Genomic DNA, 22,897 nt, shown 5'->3' with positions numbered 1-22,897 from the left:
CCATCAGTTCAACTAAATACTGTACAGAGCAACTTGTTAAGTTCATATAATAAATACATTTTGTACTGTGAAATGGAGTGAATGGCATTTTTGCAGCTTTATTGGAAGTTTTACAATACTAATGTATATTACACTTTACGACAGCAGTAATTACTAGTATAACTGCAGTAAAAGTATAACTGTACTCTTGTACAGTAGTCTGATGGAAGGGTACAACATTAATTTTAGGTATTCTGCTATTTATTAACCTTAAACTGTGCAATTCTTTCCCAAAAGTTCTAAACTCATGTATTAGTAAGTTAATTATTCAATTATTTGTCTGTGCTAAAACATAGAGGCAGCAAAGAATAACTACAAGCTAAAGACAAAAAGTTATTAAATTAGTTGAAGCCCCCCTTGAGAAAGTCCTCACTCCACTGGTGAAAAACTTTTAGAATAAACTTTTTTTCCTTGGTGTTTTTAAAGAAGGTGAGGTGGGAACTGGAATCAGGGGGGCACCTAGTGTTGAAATGTGGTATTCATTTGTCTCTAAGTATAGCAGAAAGGGTGGTCCTCACTCCCTATGTGAACTTATCTGGACCTCACTTCAATGCCCGTACAGAAGTGTGTGTGTGTGTGTGTGCCAGCCACAGTCATCCCACCTAGATCTGTGTATAACAGACGTGCAATAGATGTCACGTGTACAGGACAAATCAACAGTGACATATTGTACAATTACAATGAATGATAAAATGACAATGAATTACAATGAATGATAAAATGATTACAGTAGCAGTGGAGCCTGTGATAGAGATAGAGAGACACAGATGCACAGCAGCAGCAAATCATTAACTAACTATAAACTGTAATGGAGATATGGTAACAATAATGACAGTAATAATATGTGTAGTGGACGTCATGCAGGATCACAGCAGCAGCCACGATCCACGAGAACCTGCTGGACGACAGAGCACAGAAACTCCAGGGAAGTTTGGTTAGTAACATGCATTAATGCATTAATTGAACACAATTCACTGATCTGAGTAGTGTTATTTTGTTGTAACTTTGTTGTTATCTTGTTGTTACTTTGTTGTTATTTTGTTGTTATTTTGTTGTTACTTTGTTACTTTGTTGTTATTTTGTTACTTTGTTGTTATTTTGTTGTTATTTTGTTGTTACTTTGTTACTTTGTTGTTATTTTGTTACTTTGTTGTTATTTTGTTGTTATTTTGTTGTTACTTTGTTACTTTGTTGTTATTTTGTTACTTTGTTGTTATTTTGTTACTTTGTTGTTATTTTGTTGTTATTTTGTTGTTACTTTGTTACTTTGTTGTTATTTTGTTACTTTGTTGTTATTTTGTTGTTACTTTGTTGTTATTTTGTTGTTATTTTGTTACTTTGTTGTTATTTTGTTATTTTGTTGTTACTTTGTTGTTACTTTGTTATTTTATTGTTTTTGTGTTGTTATTTTGTTGTTACTTTGTTGTTATTTTGTTTTTACTTTGTTGTTATTTTGATGTTACTTTGTTTTGTTGTTACTTTGTTGTTATTTTGTTGTTATTTTGTTACTTTGTTGTTATTTTATTGTTTTTTGTTGTTATTTTGTTGTTACTTTGTTGTTACTTTGTTGTTATTTTGTTACTTTGTTGTTACTTTGTTGTTACTTTGTTGTTATTTTATTGATTTTTGTTGTTATTTTGATGTTACTTTGTTTTGTTGTTACTTTGTTGTTACTTTGTTGTTATTTTGTTGTTATTTTGTTGTTACTTTGTTTTTACTTTGTTGTTATTTTGTTGTTACTTTGTTGCTATTTTGTGGTATTTGACAGTTATATAACATTCTCTATATAACAGTCTTGTTCAGCCTAAGTAGGAAGGCGTATTTGGCCTGAAGAATGATTGGTTAAGAAATTACATCATCACAAAGGAATATCACCTTGTATTGATTATCAAGCCTCATCGCATGATACCTTCTTCTTCTACACAGAGAACAGAGGTAGGATTCTGTGATCTCTCCAGTGTTTGATTCAGGCCCAGAAGAAAAGCTGAAGAGAAGCGGTGTAGGTGGATCCCTGGTGGTCTCCTGGATCCTGAACACACTGCTTGTTAGAAGAACTGTGCAGTAGCACACCCAAGACTTGGAGTTAAAATGCGATTTCTTGCATTGATTTCTGTGAAATATGTGAGGCAGAAGCTGGAAGAGAGGATGAAGAGAAGCGTTGGTTCACACCTGCGCCGTGCCAGAGAAATAAGACATGTTGGTGGACTAACAAAGAGAGCAGCCAGTGAGTATATTTAGCTGTGTTTTATGACACCTTACACTGTGACTTATTTATACTATATTCTTGACTGAGACATTCATAAAGAAACATGATGTGGCACTGGAACAACAGATCATTTGTGTGTTTGCAGCACAAAGACACAATGCCTGCTAACACTCATGAAGCAGAAAGACATCAGACTGTTTCAATAGTGTGGTTAACACTGTAACTGAAGCCTGACAGCATGACAGCTGCATGTTGCTTTTTTGTCAGTATGATATCTTTTACAGTTTCCCCTCATAATCACAAAAACTGTACAGTCTGGAAGAAATGAAAAAGATATTAAAGATATGAACTTTAGCAGAGTGTACACTCTGTCTCTTTGGAATTATATTTTAATGAGGTAACAAAGTTATTTTCTGTTTGAATATCACCTCCTAAGTTTGCATGTGGGAGTAGTAATATGCTCAAAATGATTTCTAATAAAAGTCTTAGTGCACTTATACACACAGTAATATTGTGTTTTTCCCCAAACCTCATTATCATAATTCAACATTAACATTTAAAAATGGCTCCACAGGATTGATGTTCACATAGCAGGTGTGCAGGTAAATGTTGTGTTCACAGGATATGACGATGCAGGTCCACTCTGAGCTTTATACAGAGTTATATATTCATATTATATTATATTATATTATATTATATTTCTGTCAATACATCTCAGGTTTACACACTGGACCATTTGTCATTTCATTCGTCACCATTATTGGTAGATGTATTACTCAACAGATGACAAGACACACACACACACACACACACACACACACACACACACAGCTGATTTCCTGCAGTCTACATGTTGACATGTTGCTCGGAGCAGATCACCGCACATCTTCCGCACAGAGAGGAACTTTCCACATGGACGCGGTGATCTGTCCGTGAGCTGTCTCTCTGTCCGGACTCACCGACACAACAGACACAGACACAGAGCGCGGTACAGGGAGGACGGGCGGGACGGAGCCGAGCTTCATTTAAATACCACCGAAACAGAAACTTGTGGGAACACGCAGGGAGCACAGCAGGAAGCAGCGAGGCAACATTATTCATCGTTAAACCGAGAGAGCGCAGGATGATGAGAGACTCCGCTTCTCCGGTGGTAGAGCGGCCTGGACTGGAGGACGTGGCCGAGGAGGAGGACGTGTTCTCCGCGGATGGAAGCAAGAACACGCCGGAGCACGACAGCTGTCAGGTGTGTGTGTGTGTGTGTGTGTGTGTGTGTGTGTGTTTAGTGGTCTGTGAAACTGTGTGCACTTCCTTCTGTCTGCCTACAAGCAGCAGAACAAAGACACAACTCAGAGTTCAGTGTGTAAATATTCCAACATAATATTACTGCTCACTCTGTCAGTCACAAGTTGTATGATTATGTCAGGTGTCAACACACACTGCAGGTAGTCGGTGCTGTGTGTAAGCACAAGCACTGCAGGGGCCCCTTACAGAAGATGTGTCCCTGTGTGACAGTGAACTCAACACTTGTTTGGAATTCTTCAGGTACTAGGACAGAAGGTGGAGGAGGAGGAAGTGTCCCAGATGGAGGCAGAGTTTGTCCAGCTCAACTTCAGGAAGCAAGTGTCCTACAGGTAGGAAAATACTCCCAACTAAACCAGACAGAACAAGTGGAATGTGGCCCACTTCCTTCTAACCTGTTTTTCCTGAATGTTCCACTGCAGCTTCTCCCCAACTCGGTTAACTGTCACTGTGTCACATGATGCTGTGCATGTGTGTGTGTTTGTGTAATAAGTTACAGTTAAAGGTGCTGTCACATTCTTATCCAGATCAGTTCCATCGCTGAAACCAGCTTTGACTAGTTCTGTGTGTGTGTGTGTGGTTGTATGAGCCACTTCTTCCATGTTCAGTGTGTTTCCTACAGTAGACAGACATGGAAGCAGAGCTGTGGACATTGTCTGATCACTGTCCTCTCTAGTTAATACACTGAAACACAGTCCATGATAACAGGTGGCGCTTACTCTGAGAGTTTATGGAAAATGTTTTTGTTTGTGTTGGACAGCACGGGGACATCATGCTATTCCTGTCCTGGATACAGTTGGCAGCATCTCTCATCTCCATCAGCTTCACTCAGTTTCGTCTTATCTCCTCCACTCCCAAAGCTGTGTTTTGATTAAGGTTTAGATTTTACTGTCCTTACAAAGAAATCTGTTGCCACAGCCTCACATAAATGCATCGATGCATTAAACACCACTAAAACAAATCTGCAATACAGCACATCTGTTCACTCATATCCCATCCAAGGGGCAAACTGCCATCGCGTGCTCGTTCACATACTGGGCACCTTCATCTGCAACCAGATGAGTATGAAGGATGAAGGACGAGTTGATGGGGTAGCTGGGGTCATGTGCTGTACTGCATGCTCTGTGTGATCAAAGTTCAGTTTATTGTCCAGGGTGAGGCTGAGGTATTTGACACACCATCTCAACGCTTACATTATTGATGTTGTGAGCTGAGCTGTGAGTGCTCTAAGCATTGATGATGATATTAATGGTCAGTTCCAGATGACTGTTGGTGCACCATTGTGTGAAGTTGGAGATGGAGTCTTGATAACTTAGAACAGAAATATTGCCATTGAGAAGTGCAGATACAGCAGTGTTATCAGAGTATTTGATATATAGGGGGACGGCAGTAGCTCAGTCCATAGAGAGTCAAGTCCAGTCAAGTCCAGCATGGACCGAAAATATGGAAGGTGGACTGGTAGCTGGAGAGGTGCCAGTTGAGCCCAACTGCTCGCACTGGCGCCGGTCTGGCTGGCTGCCCATCACTCCACCATCTCTCTCCACATAGACATACACACATGTGAGCCTTGTACTTGTACTGTATGTGTGTATGGGGTTAAAAATGCATGCAAATAAAAATAATCTTCTTCTTCATATGTAGAGATATGTGATACAGTCATGAGTTTAGAGGGTAAACAGGAAGGAGCTCAGCACACAACCTAGTGGAGCTCCCGTGTTGGTGGTGATGGTAGAGGATGTTACAGTGCCCACTCTTACTCTCTGTTGTCTGTTGCTGAGGAAGCTGTGTGTGGATGAGGAGTGGGGGAATGTTGAGGTGGTGAAGTTTTCTGATGCATGTCTGAAAGGCATTGAACTATTGAACTACAAGCAGTTCATTAGCATTACCCTAACGCAGACTCAACTGTCTGGTTGTTGACCTAATCAATTAACCACAGTGTTGAGTAAAGTTTAACAAGATGATGATCCACTTCACCACCCCTAGATGAGCAACGAGCAAGTTGCCAATCTGACCATTTTACAGCGTTATTAACAGAGTGTGCTGAGTGGACTGTATAACACACAGAGAATGAAAGTCCAACAGCAACAAACACACTGATGGGAGCTATTCACTATGTTACATACCTATGTATATATCCTGAGGAGAATCTCCTCAGGCACTGGAGTGCCTAGCAACATAACATTGTGTGTTGTGTTTGTGTGTGGGCACACAACTCTGTTATGAGCTATAGGTGCTGTGGAGTTATACGTGATTGATGATAGAGTTATGGTGATGTAACTCTTTTTTATTAACTGTTGTCGACCATTTTTGTTTAATCAAGTTTTGGTTAATGACAAGAGATAATGGTGGCCACATCATGATTTTTTTCTCCCTTTATGTCCAAAGAAAAGTCTTGCATGAAAATGAAGGCAAAATTCTTCTTTATATATTTTTATATACAAATATTTGTAGAGGTCATTCTGACACCTTCAGGCACCTTAAAGGGCCCTTCCAACTCATCTCCTATGATTCCAACCCAAAACATCACTCCACCACCTCCTTGCTGGTGTTGCAGCCTTGTTGGGGCATGGTGGCCATCTACCAACCATCGAGAACTCCATCCATCTGGACCATCCAGTGTAGCATTGCATTGATCAGTGAATAAAACTGTTGAAAATGAATCATCATGTATTTCTGAGCCCACGATTGGTTAAAGGTGGACAGCTTTATGCACATCAGCAAGCCTCTGGAGTATCCAGCATCGAGAGGTTTTTGGGAGTCCTGAGGCACCAGCAGCTTCAAATACATGTTTGCTACTCATCAGTGGCCTTTTCACAGCTGCTCTCTTAATATGATAAATTTGCCTTACAGAAACTTTCCTTAACACGCATTAATCTGAACTAACGCATCTGCACTCTGAATCAGACACAAACCTTCTCACAGTAAGATGATCTCTCTTAATTTTTGGTGAAATATCCTGTGTTTTCATACCTTTTGCAAGATACTTTCATCTGCAGAAAGATCTTTCTTTCTTCCCTTATTGCATGAAACCTGTGACTTGCTTAATAATGTGGAACAACCGCCTTTAGTAGTTTCCTGTTAATTAGGCTCACATGGCAAACAAATGACCAAGCCTGTCGGAGACTGATGCCAGTGTCATCTAAACAGACAGGACACACAATTGAAAACTTTCACTGAAAAACTAACAATCAAATGGAATAATAATAATTTGGAACACAGCGTATGTATACACAGAGTCTATCAACCAAATGCTTTAAAGATGTAAAGCAGTAGTGTGAGCATATTCTAACTGCATCACCATAACTGACCATGTCATCCGATGCCAGGTCATTGTCAGCAATCTGAAAGGATTCAGGAAGTTGTGTTGTTTACACAACGAGCTTCCTCCCCTCAATTACTACCAGCTCATGTAGACATTAACATAATAATAATCTAACATAGATCTGACCAACTGTTCCAGGACACTTACACATCAGAGTCCAGTGTGGCGTCAGTATTAACGCTGCTGCAGTTGCTTCCTCCATGAATGAAATATTGGTCTGTCTGTTGCCGTAGAAACTGTTGACGTGTGATAGTCTCTAATCTGATTGTAGTCCCTCCTCCTCTGTAAACAGGACTCTCCCTGAACAGCTGGCCTCTCACTGCTCCCGGCAAAACCTGCTGAATGAAGTGTGACATGCTGCATCTGGATGTGTTCTATGATTTCTTGTTGTCATTGACATTCAAACCTCCGCAGATGAATACACAGCCTGAATTATTTAGAGAGTAACTTTACACCGAGCTGGACAGCATTGTTTCACTGACCGCTTTGGTTGAATGTTTCATGTCTATGACCACACCCGGCATCACTGAGCACACGTCTACGTCACAGCAGACGCTGAAGGTCCGTGAGAGCTTCCAGTCATAGTTGGTAGAATGCTGAATGTGACTGTCCACCGTGACATTTCATTTGTGTTTTTCATGTAAGAACTAACTAACTAAAAGAAATCCCAGTGAAAGTGTCTTTCAAACACAACTTGTGGACTTGATCAGCAGCCGTGCAGTTGTCATGGTGACTGGTTGGAAGTTTAGCCAGGTGAATGGGAGAGATGGTAACCCCTGTATGTCTGCTTGGTGTTCTGCTTGATCTTTCTCTGCTGTCCACTCCTGGTTGATGACCCTGTACCACTCCTCACCTGTGCTCTCTTTAGGAGGTTCCTGATCACTTCTGTCTTCTATACTGCAAGTGACAGTCAGAGTTGAAATTAAGATACAGTGATCCCTCGCTATATCGCGGTTCACTTTTCGCGGACTCGCTGTTTCGCGGATTTTTATCAGTGTAATTTTGCATGCTTTTTTTTTTACAGCGTACTGTACAGTATGAACGCGCATTGTGTTCTCCGTCCTAAATTGGCTAAGGGAGAACCGCACTGCGTCCTGTTTAAGGGAGTACTGTACAAAATGCGTGTAAAAAGGTGTATAAAAGTGTGTGGTTAGGGGTTTTACGGCCTTAAAACATGTATAATAATTGTAAAACTTACTTCACGGATTTCGTTTATTGCGGGCTATTTTTGGAACGTATCCCCCGCGATAAACAAGGGTTCACTGTATTAGAATATTGGGTGTCGGTGAAGAATCAGTGTACGGCCAAAGGAGGCAGGGGTTAGCACCTCCCCCCATATAAGACCATGTCATGTAGTGTCACATGGAGCTAACAACTATCTCCATAACAACTGAGCAATTTATTATGCTCAGGAAGGCCAAGAGATGTGGCTGAAAAGTAATTCTGACCTTCTGTGTTGAAATGAAACTTAAGCCCTCGACTCGATGTTTGAGGTTCACTGTGAAGTTTGTTTCACGTTCATCTGCTGCATGTTTCTCTCTTAAATCTCAGTTCAACACATGGACATACAGCAGGATTACATCACAATGAGGGCTATGCAATATGACCGAAATCTCATATCCGGATAATGATAGATATCAAACAAATGTTGATGTATGTCACCGGACAGTTTGTCTCACTCTGTCTAAGACGCAGTGAAGCTGTCCATCAGCCAGCTTCTTATGTCACTGCCACGTCACAGCATGACGCATAATCTCAACATAATTTAGTATAATCAGTAATCCAGATGGATTTGTGTGTTTGTGTGTTTGTGTGTTTGTGTGTGTGTGTGTGTGTGTGTGTGTGTGTGTGTGTGCGTGTGTGTGTGTGTGCACTCTCTTTCCCTCTCAGATAAGGTAACATAGAGCACATTCATCCTAAAGTTAGAATGCTTTTAAAGCAGTCTGAGCAGAAAGCGGCCCACTCGCTGTAGAACACGTGCAGCTTCAGAGGAGCACTGTGACACAGTCTGCTGTGTGAAGCAGGGGAGATGTCGTGATTCTGCTCTGATTCATCATGTCGTTCACTGCAGCTACAAGTCCTGAGAGGCTTCACCGATGAAAGAGGAAAGGGAAGTCGTCTTTTAATTTTGTTATGCATCCCTGATTATGGTGAGGCAAGTCTAAACAAATTAGAACGGACATATGATTTACAGGAAGTCATTTGAGCTATTCCTCACATACACACACAGAGAATGAGTTTTTATTTCATTTCATTCAAACATTTGACCTTCAGGACCTGATCCAACATGTAATGTCAAGACTCAGTGACTCTGTGTTTGTCTAATCTGATCATATCAACCAACACAAACAACACAGTCTGATCCTGGCATGAGGTGTCACCTCCTCTAACACTCCTGGTAATTTTACTGCATAAATCTGGAGGCTGTGCAGAATACTAAACTATGACAGAGCTCCTTTACGTGACAAGAATACCATTTCTGTTTGCAGAAAATAGAATCAAGGTTAGCACTTCATCTGGTATTTGTGATCACACATGGACAGTGGTTATCACTGACCATAAAGGCTGCAGATGGGACACAGAGCCGCCGCCTTCTGACGGCTGTAAAGTCTGTTAATTAGCTGAAAGGGAACGACTTCATACGTGTTGTGTTGTTTCAGCTGACAGATGCTGATTAGGATCAGACATTAAACATTGCCTTCCTGGCAATAATTATACTAATTGGACTAGAATTGAGTTTATTCAGTGTAATTAGATATGTCTTCTGTTTGAAGGACAAAAATGGAAATCAAACAGACAAGACAAACAAGTCAAAAGAGTTGGTGTCAGGTTTGTGAAGACTACAGTCAGCTTTAACAGACACAGGTGCTGCCTTCAGTACAAACTGTTCACCTGTAAATGAGAAATAAATCTAGTCTCCAGCGTTTAATTAGACTCACGGTTCACAGAAGATGAACTCTTTTCATTTTGTCAACTTTATGAGCTTATGAGTATGATCATCTTATGTACACATCTAATAACCTGAGACTGTGTCATCACTGTGTGAGCACAGTATATGCAGAGGGCTGCAGCAGAGAGGGTGAACCAGAATGATAAGAGTCATGGTCCACAGAGGAGGAACCTTTAAGTCACCTCATTCTCTTGGCTCTAGTACCACCCCATGTAAACTTGATATTTGACCTGCTATAAACTCTAACAATAGTGAAACTGTGTGTTTTCTTTGCTGTGGGTTGTGTTGAATGTTTATTGAACGTTATGCCTCCAGCCTCTAGCAGACCTTTAGTCTTTTAATCATCTTTATTGTCTGTGTTCTGATGCTTCGGTCTCTGTGGTGATTTGACTTCAGCTTCAGGTGCTCACCGTGATACTGATGATCAGGACTGACAAGCGTTAGTGTATTAACTCGACCAGCTGAGCGGGTGGGCGGAAAAGAACAATGCACTTCTTGCCTCGAGCCAAAACGTTGCATAATGTAGCAAGCAGTAGCAGATGACAAAGATAATAAGGACAGACAGGAACTCTGAGGGTGTAGCCCAACAATCCCAGGCTGCCTGGACTCCTTCTGTTGTTTGCATCCATCTGTCATGGAAATGTTGTCCACTCTGTGTGTCTAATCATATTCATTATGAGTGTAGACGAACACACATCTGTGTGTGCCATGCAGAATGACTAGCCCTTCTAATATTTCATCAGTAGGACAGACTAATCACGATTTTAGTTTTCACTAGTGGAAATGACGTGTTGTAATGTTGATTGAAGACATGTGTAAAATAATGTTGAAATCTATATTTTCACATGTACAGATATATTTCATTTGATTATAGATATCTCAGAGCAATACATTTCTACATCTTAAAAACAGATTATGACTAATAGAAATGTAACCCTGTCATTACAGATATTTTTTCATACGTCCAACATAACAACAACAATATAAAGAAAGGACCACATATGCATGATGTTGCCGACAGGCTTCTGAAGAGCCGTTCTTAAGCTCACAATATGAGGCTCTGGCTGCTGCCATGTTGGCAGTCCTGCCTCTTCTGCCTCCCAGCTGATCTAAAAATGAGCAAAGACGTGGATCATTGGTGGAGCTGAGGCGGGCCGAATGAGCCGCCTGTAACAGTACCCATTCGGTGCATTCATGCTGTTAATACTGTATAACTTTAAGAGTTCTATATATTGTTTGTACCAGTTGGACATTTGAACATGGAGACTTATGGAGGCTGACTTGTTCTGGAACCAGTTTTTGCCACTTCGTGCTGGCTTCACTTGCCACTTGAAAATGTCGCCCTGATTGGATGTGTCACCAGATTCAGATGCTACATTGCTAATATGTCCAACACATCAACCAACCAGTTTGAATATGTCATTTTAATGGACATTTTTCTTTTGGGTGTATCATTCTAATTCTAAAACAAATTTTGGACATGTCTAGATAGCTGGCTAATTAGCACAATATGAGCATGTGATACCTGCAGTGAATATACTAAAGTGATGCTGACAGTGACATCCTCTGCTGTCTGTTGCTGCATACAATATTTGAACCCAGAAGAGACATCTTCAGATATTCATTTTCTTTGCCTCTAAAGGTTTTGTTGAACTCCTGACCTTTCTTTAGGCCAAAATGTATGGTTCAAAACACGCATATTTTCAGTAAGATGGACAACAACATTAGTGTTTACTATAACTTCTATACTATAACTTCACTATAAACTTTCAAACCAATCTGTAGGAGATCAATGAAGTGTGCAGTGAGTTTGGTGTCACTACACTGTATTATAGTGAAGTTATCGTATATTTTTGTAATATCTCTTTTCGGTGTTGCACTTTGTAGACGGTTACAGCCGGCTGCATGTAAACACTAATGTTCTTGTTTACCTTACTACGGTTGAAAATATGCGTGTTTTGTGTTTTAACAACGTTTCACTTGAGAGTTATTGATCCCGGAAGTTTGAATCTTTCCAATCTTTCCAACTTTACCGACGTTATTACTTTATTCTCGTACTCCGTCGTAGTGAGCAGCAGAGAATAAGCCTTTAATTAAATCTTATCTGTGCTAACAAGATGTTGCAGTAAGATCAATCTCACTCTCTTCACCCTCACTTGGACCACTGTTGATGTTTTGCGGCTCCACTGTGTTCACACTTCACAATTCAGTTGTCCTCAGTGTTCACTGCCAGGCCCAGTGTGTCCTCAGTGCTACAAACTAATGCTGTTAAAATGATTTCTCTCTACTGTCATACTATAATCTAGTAAAAATTAAGCTCATTGGCTTTAGAATAAGCTGTACAGTATATTTATATTCTTAAGTCATATTTTGATGGATCCAGGTGTGATCAGGCGTGAGGCTGGATTTGGTGAACACGGTCTGCTCTCATTTAAAAAGCATTGTACTCTATATTTACATTATCCAGGAAACAGATGGCTTCCATTCCATGGTTGCACAGGCTGCAGATTGATTTGGAACATCTGCATTAGTTTATGATGCTGTGATGACTTCAACAACAGTATGTGATGTTATTGGTTAGTTGCCGTTTATATATGAAATGACTGGCCACCAACAGCTGCTGGTTAGGTGTGATGTGAAAGATGATTGGTGGATTGAACAGGCACCATCACATTCAGCATCAGCAACTGGACACAGCATCGTGCTGCTCCAGTTATCAGTCAGCTGAACCGAAGCAGTGTGCAGGGTCAGACACAGTAAGTAGGTTAATCAATGTCACTGATCATTGCTGTCCTCCCACAGAGGAGACAAAGTGAGTCACTTACACTATGCTTTGTCATTATGACTGCCTCTATTTTTGTAATGTTCTTACAAAAGCATGACAGTAGTGGTTCCAGAATAAATAAATGATATGACAACAGAAGGCTGATTTACAGGACTGGTTTTATGTAGAATTCTCTGCAGCCTTGATAGAAACACAGTCGAGCAGTGAGTCATCATCTGCTGTGAAACAATGATTTTTAAAAATTCATCTAACAAGTGTAGTTGGCAGTAACAGGAGGACAGGAGGCCTTCCACAGATGGAGCTGACACAATCAGCAGACAGACGGAGCAGATCTGTACTGTGATTCATCAACCTCCATTTGACATGCACACTAACACGGTGACAATACATTTGTCGGGGTTCAGTGTTGTCTTGTAGATGTGTCATCTAGAAACCTGAAGCTCAGTCTAATTATTTTAAAAACATGACAGTCATTCATACTCTGACAATAAATCCAAACTTGATGATCCCCTGAATATTTATCATCAGGACATCATCGACACGATAAACTAAGCTCAGCGTGTTAATGTCTACTACTGCTGCTGACATGATACTAAACTCTGTTTAGTATTCACTATTTACTATGTCACTGCTCCTGTTGTAGAGGTTATAGGAACCCGACACACAAATGGAACATTTGTATAAAATAATGACTGTCACAGTACAACTCTGAATTTAATAGATAAAAATAATTTTTACTTGACGTTCTATTACCATAGCTGTAAGTAGACAGAGTGGACAGTGAGCACAGCAGTCCTGATGTTCATGTCATACTGATGTTGATGTCCCTACAAGACTGCTAAAGAGAAAGAAGGGCAGACATGTTGCTGCAACTCATTAGGAAAATTGTTTGCTTTGAGGTCAGGTTTAGGATTAATGTTAGAATTTATAATCAGTCCTTCATTAGAGAGAAGCAGAGGAAATAGGTCAGCAGTGGGTGTTGGGGAGTTAAAAGGATCTCTCTGAATTGTGTGCCGCGCTGTTGAGTGGCATTTTATTTGTCATGGAAATACAGAGTGGGCGACGGATAAGAGGGAACAGTGATAACAGAAAGGAGATGAGCAGGAGTGTGTGTGTGTGTGTGTGTGTGTGTGTCTGTCAGAGACCATATAGTAATCACATCGCACTATAACAACAAAAGCCTTCTTTTCATCCTGTGCTGCTTTTATTCTCTCTCCTGCGCAGAGTGTATAGATGTTTTATTGCTATCTAATGCATTATAATCAGGACAGGGGACAGTTTGATAACGCTGACATCATGATCCTGATGAAGATGTTTCCACAGTGTTTGGTAATCCAAAATGTCTCTAACAAACGCTTCATTTCTCCCATGAACTGTTTCCTGCTTCACAAAATGTCATTTGCAGCTTTAATCACATGATCACATTCAGTGTTCTGTTGACTGGAAAACTAGTCATTTGTCTATGGAGCCAAGAAACATAATGTAATAAAATAAAGTCCATCCATTTCCTGTGACAGCTTCTCCTCATCAGGGTCACGTTGGGGCTGGAGCCTATCCCAGCTGCCTTTAGATGAGAGGCGTGCAGCACCAGTTCACACATCAAACATATAATAAACACAACAGTAAATAATACTGTTAAATATTTACAATCTGAATGTAGAAAGAAGCTTCTTCTTAAAACAAAACTTTGATCAGTTTGTGAAGAATGGCAAACAGGTTTTAAATGATTTTTCTTTTATATTACTTTGGCACATATTTAGATTAGATTAGATTAGATTAGATTAGATTAGAAATACTTTATTAATCCCAAACTGGGAAATTGCATTGCAGCAACAGCATTTCACCCGTAGTTACAATATACACCACAAAGACGTAGAAATAAAAATAGAAAAGAACAACCTAGATAAATAAAAAACAACCTAGGCAACAGTTTTTTCAGCGTCCTCCTCTCCACCACGGTCTCAAAAGACTCCAACCTGAGACTAAGTGCAGAGTCAGCCTTCCTGATGATGTTATCCAGTCTGTTAGTATCGCTGGCTCTGATGCTGCTGCCCCAGCACACAACAGCAGAGAAAATGGCAAATGGGGTCGCCACAGCGAATCAGTTGCCTCCATCTAACCCTGTCTTCTGCATCCTCTTCTCTCACACCAGCTACATTCATGTCCTCTTTCACTGCATGCATAAACCTCCTCTTTGGTCTTCCTCTAGGCCTCCTGTCTGGCAGTTCAAAACTCAGCATCCTTCTACCAATATATTCACTATCTCTCTTCTGGACATGTCTGAACCATCTCAGTCTGGCCTCTCTGACTTTATCTCCAAAACCTCTAACATGTGCTGTCCCTCTGATGTACTCATTCCTGATCCTATCCATCTTGGTCACTCCCACACCTGCCTGCACATGCTTCTTCACCTCTTTTCCACACTCTCCATTGCTCTGGACTGTTGTCCCTAAATACTTAAAATGCTCCACCTTCTTTATCTCTTCTCCCTGTAACCTCACTCTTCCACTTGCGTCCCTCTCATTCACACACATGTACTCCGTCTTGCTGCGGCTAACCTTCATTCCTCTCCTTTCCAGGGCGAACCTCCACCTCTCTAGCTTCTCCTCCACCTGTTCCCTGCTCTCACTACAGATCACAATGTCATCTGCAAACATCATAGTCCATGGAGATTCCTGTCTAACCTCGTCTGTCAGCCTGTCCATCACCATAGTGAACAAGAAGGGGCTCAGAGCTGATCCCTGATGCAGTCCCACCTCCACCTTGAACTCCTCTGTCACACCTACAGCAAACCTCACCACTGTCTTACAGCCCTCATACATGTCCTGCACCGCTCTAACATACTTCTCTGTCACTCCAGACTTCCTCATACAATACCACAGTTCCTCTCTGGGCACCCTGTCACAAGCTTTCTCCAGATCTACAAAGACACAGTGCAGCTCCCTCTGACCTTCTCTGTACTTCTCTATCAACATCCTCAAAGCAAATACTGCATCTGTAGTAGTCTTTTTTGGCATGAAACCATACTGCTGCTCACAAATGCTCACTTCTGCCCTTAGTCTACCGTCTACTACTCTTTCCCATAACTTCATTGTATGGCTCATCAGCTTTATTCCTCTGTAGTTGCCACAACTCTGCACATCTCCCTTGTTCTTAAAAATGGGCACCAAAGTCTGCACCAATGACAACCCTCTCACTTCTAGGGATGCTCTGCATCACTTCATCAAGGTCCAACCAGAATATCTCCTTCTCCTCCAGCTCACATCCTACCTGTGGAGCATACCCACTAACAACATCGAATGTCACACCTTCGATTTCTAGCTTCAGACTCATCACTCTATCTGACACTCTTTTTACCTCCAGTACACTCCTAACAAACTCCTCCTTCAACATGACTCCTACTCCATTTCTCTTCCTATCTACACCATGTTAGAACAACTTGAACCCTGCTCCTAAGCTTCTAGCCTTGCTACCTTTCCACCTGGTCTCCTGGACACACAGTATGTCTGCTTTCCTCCTCTGCATCATGTCAACCAACTCTCTACCTTTTCCTGTCATAGTTCCAACATTCAAAGTCCCTACTCTCAGTCCTAGACTCTTGGCTTTCCTCTTTTCCCTTTTCCTACGAACACGTCTTCCTCCTCTCCTTCTTCGACCAACAGTAGTCCCATTTCCACCAGCACCCTGTAGGTGAACAACACTGATGGTGGTCGTTGTTAACCCAGGCCTCGACCGATCCGGTATGGAAGTCATAGATTCGATTCGCATGTTTGATTTGGCATGTTTGATTTGGCAAGTTTTACGTCGGATGCCCTTCCTGACACCACCCTCTGTATTTATCCGGGCTTGGGACCGGCACAATAAGACGCTGGCTTGTGCCCCCTTGTGGCTACATTTCCTCTCTCTCTTTGACACCGTCCACCAATGAGCTAAGCTCTGTTGAAGGTTTCTGCCTGTTTAAAAGGAAGTTTTTCTTCACCACTGTCACCAAGCGCTTGTTCCTGGTGGGAATTGTTGGGTCTATATAAAATATATATATATATAGCTATATAAACTGAATTGAACTGAATCTGTGAAACACTGCACTGTAACCCCTGGAGGTTACCTACAACCAATCAGAGCAAAGGAACTTGTGATATAGCTGGCACATTAAACTTACCAAACCTTGCCGTATGTAGGTCTGTATACATACACCTATGTTCTGTTATATTACGGTAATTCCATAATCAACAATAACCTTGTACTAGATACTGAAACTTACTGTCTGTTAGACAGCACCCTCATGTGGTCATTTGCAGCAGCACACTGAGAAAGGACTGATCTGCAGTAAGTTTGTGTGTGTTTCAGTAAAAGCACAGTGCTGTGGTCAAATAGTTAAAAAAAAGATCCTATGTCCTTCTGAAAACACACAAGGAGGAGAATTCAGAAGGACTTAGGCAAAGACATCTGCGGTGCTCTGAGAATCAAACAGGCTACGTGATTATGTGACATTGGATGTTTTTGACTGTCTGTGGTGAAACTACAATGATCAGAAGATGGACTACAAAAGGCGCATATGAGATACTTCTCCATGTACATTCTTACCAAGATATATAAACATGGAAAATATGACTTCATCATCAAGGGCAGAACTGAAATAATAAATGAGTCACAGAAGTGTTTGTTACATTGAGAATGTTTGCTCAGCCTCTCTCTCTCTCTCTCTCTCTCTCTCTCTCACACACACACACTCATGTACACTGTCCTGCTGCATCAACATAGTCCCAAACAAGTGCACCAGTAACATTTGTTCAAACACTACAGTGGCCATGAGTTTTTAAAGACTCATGTCAACATGGTGAACAGATCAATGAGAGTGAACTAGAACAGTAGTTTGGTTCACAGTGAGCTGAGTGCTGCTGCCAGACATCCTTCACAGGGTCACATTGCTTTTTACATAGTCATTCCAAACATTGTTCTAAAAATATTGATTAGAACTCTTTCAGTGTTAGTGTGCTGGACTGAACTGGACAGAACATCAAACGTTATTGTTACCATAAGTTGTCCATTGCCTAACAACTTTCCATGATGATGATGATGATGATGATGATGATGATTTTACACAGTGACATGGAGATAACTAACTGAGGTCAAAGCTGAGCAGTATTCTACACAGAACCATACTTCAGACACTACACATGAACTAACATTCAGTCTCCACATCTGACACCAATTATTGCAACATTTCATTTCAAAACATCTATTTGACTTCATCTTAAATTTGTGACTTGCGTATTCCAGCTCTTTTCTCTTGATTGATTGTAGCTGATGGGGATTGTGACGTAGTTTTAAATGGGATGAGGTCACATCACTGTGAGTGTGTGTGTGTGGGGGGCTCCACACTGTCTGAGGAGTGGGACAGTACTTTGTGACATCATGTGACCTGGACACCTTTGTGAGGACAGTTTAGTTTGTGTTGCTGTGTTGTTGTGAATGGCTGTCAGAGTTTTTACAAACTGAGCTGGCAGATAATAACTTTTTGTACTTGTTTCTGTCTTTACTTCTGTCACTTCAGGACTTACACTCGTATGTAAACAGTCCAACAAGAACTGAAGTAAGCAGGGCTCAGTCTGAGTTTCTGGCAGGCATCTGGCAGGGCAGCTAACAGGAAGGCCCTGATTGTTGTCATTATCCACTTCCTGGTTTGAGCCGGGCGGGCAGCAGAGGATCAGTGTGTGTTTATGAGAGCGTGTGTGTGTAGCAGTGTGTGTGTGTGTGTGTGTTAATGTGCAGCTCACATGGAGTGGAATTAAACTCGGCAAGAGATTCAAGAAGAGGAGGAAGAGGAGGAGAGCGTCTAAAAACTTCCAAGAAGACAAGAAGAAGTCAAAGTAGAAGAAGAAGGAGGACAAGAAGGAGGAGAGGAGGAAGACAGGACTGAGACGCTGAGGGACAAGCAGATCAGAGGGTGGACGGGGACATAGTCACAGTCAGTAGACTACTACTGCACTGACACTGACACTGATACTGCTGCTGACACACTACTACTGACTGAGAGAGAGAGAGAGAGGAATGCTGGGAAGGATTATCTTTCCCTCAGGACCCAACACTAATCTCTCACTACACACACACACACACACACACACACACACACACACCTTGTGTATCTTGTAAAAGACCTTTGGCATGTGGATTATTGACTTTGTAGCCTCTGCAGGGCAGCCATGTTTGAAGTCCTTGAGTTTCAGAGCAGTAAATAATTCTTTGTAGTAACATGACTCGGCGTAATACTCTTACTTAAGATTACTAAGTGTGAGTGCAGTACCTTCGTAGTACTACTCTGTTTTTGTTGCTCAGCCTGCACAGACTGCACTTCATATGGCAGTTTTATTACTTTAAGTGTAGTCCTTTGAGTCTAGTACAGATAGTATTTTGATTTCAGTACTTGAGGTATATCTATTACAACATTATTCAAGTATGTTTTTGTAGTCGGACCTCCTGTGCAGTCCTGTTAAGATCCAGATGAGTTCATTGTAGTGCTTCTAGGACTGCTGTGGTCCTTTGGTTGTACTTCTTTGAGTACATGCAGGGGCTCCTGTCGTAGTAGTCCTAGTATTAACTACCATGACAACCTCATGACCTGACCTGATCAGTAAAGAATCTGCAGTCTTGTTCAGTATCTGTCCAGAGTAGGTGAGCTTTGCTGTTTGAAGCCTTAAAGAATATTTGGACTGCTCTGGATTACTTTCTAAGAATATTGCAGATTCTGAATTGAATTTCATGAGTTGTAGCATATCCTGTCAAAATGTGACACCGCATGACACCACAGAAGCCGAACACACTGATGTCATGGATCCTGACCTGGGAGCAGATGCTGATGTGGGACATGGAGCTGGACTTGAGGCCTGTGGCGGCACGCCTAAAGTACAAACGGGAGAGACAGAGACGGAAGAAGAAGAGTTATTAAACGTGAAAGGAGATGATGGAGAATTCAGCTCGGCGTCCTCCTCCTCTAACTCCTCTCTGTCCTCCTCCACCCTCCAGTCGGGGCCTGCAGTCCGTGTGGAGGAAGAGAAGGAAACGCTGAGTGGCTGCTCCAAGTCTTTCACTGGACTCAAGCTCTTCACCAGGAGGTAAGACTGAACAGATAAATGATGGTGTCACCAACAGGTGGAGCCATTTGCTCAGACTTGGCCTCATGCCTTATGACACGGTGCGAATACAAGTGGAGCACTGAGGCAGTTCACAGCTGCAGTAACAGCAACCAAGCCTTCTCTCTCTCTCTCTCTCTCTCTCTTCTCTCACACACACACACACACACACACACACACACACACACACACCTTCAAACCACCAGAAACACAGCTGCAGACCTTTTGACACACAGGGCCTTGTACAGTTATCCAACTATAGAACATCACACACCACTGGATCTGTAGCCATTAGACTAAACACACACACACACACACACACACACACACACACACATCAGAGAAGGCCTGATGTGTTAATAAAGGTGTAGTTGACACGTTTGGGGAAGAATCTGGGTTTTTCCCAGAGTGCTATTTCCTGTTGTCCTGGTGAGTCATCGCACGGTCTGTGTTATATTTATGTGTTTGTGTGTGTGTGTATGTCTGTGTGTAACCTTGCCAGCAGGTCACTAGTCACGTGGAGAGGGGGACATGATTCCCACGGCAACTGGGGCTGCGGTTGCCATGCCAACAGTAACAACGATAATAGTTGTGTTTCCAGCTTAGATTGACACTCCGATAAACAAGTGTGACTGTTGATGGGTGGGGGGATCATGGTGCAGCAGCAGATGAGTAAACAACATGAGTCCAGAGAGCATACTGAGTGGGTAACACAACATTGCATATTTATTTTGGTACCATGAGCGTCTGTTAGCTTGTTCAGAAGAAGTCATTTACCCTGACCCCCTGCTGACCCTCAGTATGAACACTGATCCAAGACTAACTCGTCATGGTCATTTTCTGCCATCATGGAAATAGAAAGAAAACAACTTTCAAACTAAGCAGAGTGAGTGTGTGTGTGTGTGTGTGTGTGTGTGTGTGTGTGTGTTGGATTCAGATTGTGATCAGTGTTTGCACTGAAGTCCTTCACACATCGGGTTCATGCATGTACTTTAATCCTGAGTCTCTTATGTAACGTCACAATCACTCCATCTTTCTTAGCTTCTTCTGTTTCCTCTTTCTCGGTGCACTTGTTGTTTGTGTGTGTGTGTGTGTGTATGTGTGTATGTGTCTGAGAATATTTATCAGTTTTGCGCACGGTTTGTCAAGGAAGTACATTAAGTTATTTTAGTCCTCTCTCTCTCTCTCTCTCTCTCTCTCTCTCTCTCTCTCTCTCACTCTCTCTCTGGGCCACACCTACTCTCTCTCTCTCTCTCTCTCTCTCTCTCTCTCTCTTCCTTCCATCACACTGCCGGTGTCCCTCTCTGCTTCTCTCTCTGTACACCAGGTTTCAGTGTGAGCTCGGCTCATAGATACTGTAAATGAGAGAGCAGCATGCATGGATAGTTTTCTCCTTCTTCAGGTTGGTTTTTCATTTTTGATCTCTAAAATAAATTCACGAGTTTGATTTAACATGGTAACACTGTTGAATGTAGTTAGGATTCATTTCACACTGTGTAGCAGTAAATAGTTTTGTGCTTGTTGAGATGGATGTTTATTTTAGTGAAACTCTTGTTAGTGGGCTGATGCAGTGCTGTGTTCAACTCCTCTCATAACCAGCTGATATGACAGATAAGACAAAAATACAGATCCAAATAGATCAAGCCGACAACAAGGCTGTTTGCTTCGGTCTCAGTGTTTCCAACAAGTTCAGCTGTAGCCGGGCTGCTCAACTCCATTGTGATAGGACAATGAGTTCAGGTTTTAAAGGCCTTTGTAACGTTCTTTGTGCCAAGACTGACCAAGAAACATTAAACCACATTATAGTTTCTCAATATGAAGCCGTGTTTAGTTCTTCAAACTGTTGCCGCCTTTGCTCTCACACATTTGATTTGTGTTAGCTGTTAAAATCCAGTCATTCATTTTACAACCCTTGTTTTAAAAAAGTTGTCCCACTGTGCAAATCATTCAAAACTTAATATTGAATTGAAAATAACACAAAGACAACTTGTCATGTGTTGAAACTGAGAAATGTGATTGTTTTTATATAGTTCTATCATCATTGAATTGAATGCCAGCAACATGTTTGAAATTGTTAGGACAGAGTCTGTTTACCACTCTGTTTGAACCACACTCTGTAAGTGTCTGTGAACTAAGGACTGCTGTAACACGGAATGTTTTCCTATTCTTGCTTGATGTAGGATTTCAGCTGCTCAACAGTTTGAGTCTCCTTTGTCGTATTTTATGTTATATAATGTACCAAACATTTTCAATAGGTGACAGGTCTGACTACAGGCAGGCCACTTTAACACTCAGACTCTCTGACTGCAGAGCCACGCTGTTTGAACATGTGTAGACTGTAGCTTGACATCATCTTGATGAAATGTGCACTGATGCACCCCACACCCACAGATGATGACTTTTGAATCATGTGCTAATAACAAGTTAACGGTGCCTCTCCTCTTCATTCTTAAACTTTTCTTTACTCGACTGCTGCCAGTTAACCTCATTCATTGTGAGATATCTAACTCTTCAAACATCCAATTCAAAATGGGCATATCATTTTCCAAAAGCAAAGATAATCATAAAATCTTTGTGTTCTGACCACTCTAAAGTGTCTTTAATCAGCATGTTCTTATGAACAGTTGACCTGTGGGTGGTGTAATGTGAAGTCATGCACTCTCCCTGCAGTTCACCTCAGCTCACTGACTGACTTACTGTGCTGCTTCAGTCTTTCTGTCATCATGGTGTTGTTTCCGACCGCAGCAGGCGGCTGTAAAACTCTGTACACAGGCTGTCCAGTAAAGTCCACACGGACAGCGTTAGAGAGTGGTGCACACAGGGGAGCATTAAGTAACATGACATAGTTATGTACTTAGAAGTTATAATGTCAAAGTGTTTCCTGGCTTCTGCTCTCATGTCATCGCTGTAATAAGTAAATGAACGATGAGTTATTGAGCTGAAATCAGAAACACTGAGCTTGTGTTCAGTGGAAGGATTTGATGATTCTCAGGTTGTCTCTCTTGTTGTGGCTTCAACACTGAGGCCCTGTAAACACAATGTGCTGGGATTACGCTGAGCAAGATGACTTGGGTGTCTGGATGTGTGTGTTTGTGGAAATGCGTATGTGCGTTTAGAATTTCAGCTGACATTAAAGCTGCTGTTTATACTGAAAACATGTCAGCAT

At 41.5% G+C, this 22,897-nt stretch overlaps 1 protein-coding gene across 7 annotated transcripts in view; it reads left to right on the top strand.

Annotated features, from left to right (window-relative positions):
- Window positions 1–3,066: 3,066 nt before the first annotated feature.
- The window catches only part of LOC104937050 (diacylglycerol kinase zeta), a 99,281-nt gene continuing 79,450 nt past the window's right edge, over window positions 3,067–22,897 (top strand). For 3 of the 7 annotated variants that reach the window (XM_019260333.2, XM_010753189.3, XM_019260331.2), the window contains exon 1: window positions 21,003–21,133. Coding sequence is in view for 3 of the 7 variants with exons in the window: in XM_019260334.2 (XP_019115879.1) it covers window positions 19,361–19,713 (353 nt within the window). In the remaining 4 variants the exon portion in view is untranslated. Of the gene's footprint in view, window positions 3,489–3,787; window positions 3,877–18,278; window positions 19,714–21,002; window positions 21,134–22,897 lie in introns of those variants that run through there. The other 4 variants (XM_019260335.2, XM_019260334.2, XM_019260336.2 and 1 more) reach the window with 4 other exon arrangements.

Source organism: Larimichthys crocea, chromosome XIII (assembly GCF_000972845.2).
Source record: "Larimichthys crocea isolate SSNF chromosome XIII, L_crocea_2.0, whole genome shotgun sequence".
NCBI classification, from domain to species: Eukaryota; Metazoa; Chordata; class Actinopteri; family Sciaenidae; genus Larimichthys; species Larimichthys crocea.
The sequence above is the reverse complement of the archived record's forward strand: the minus strand, read 5'-3'. Positions and strand labels throughout refer to the sequence as shown.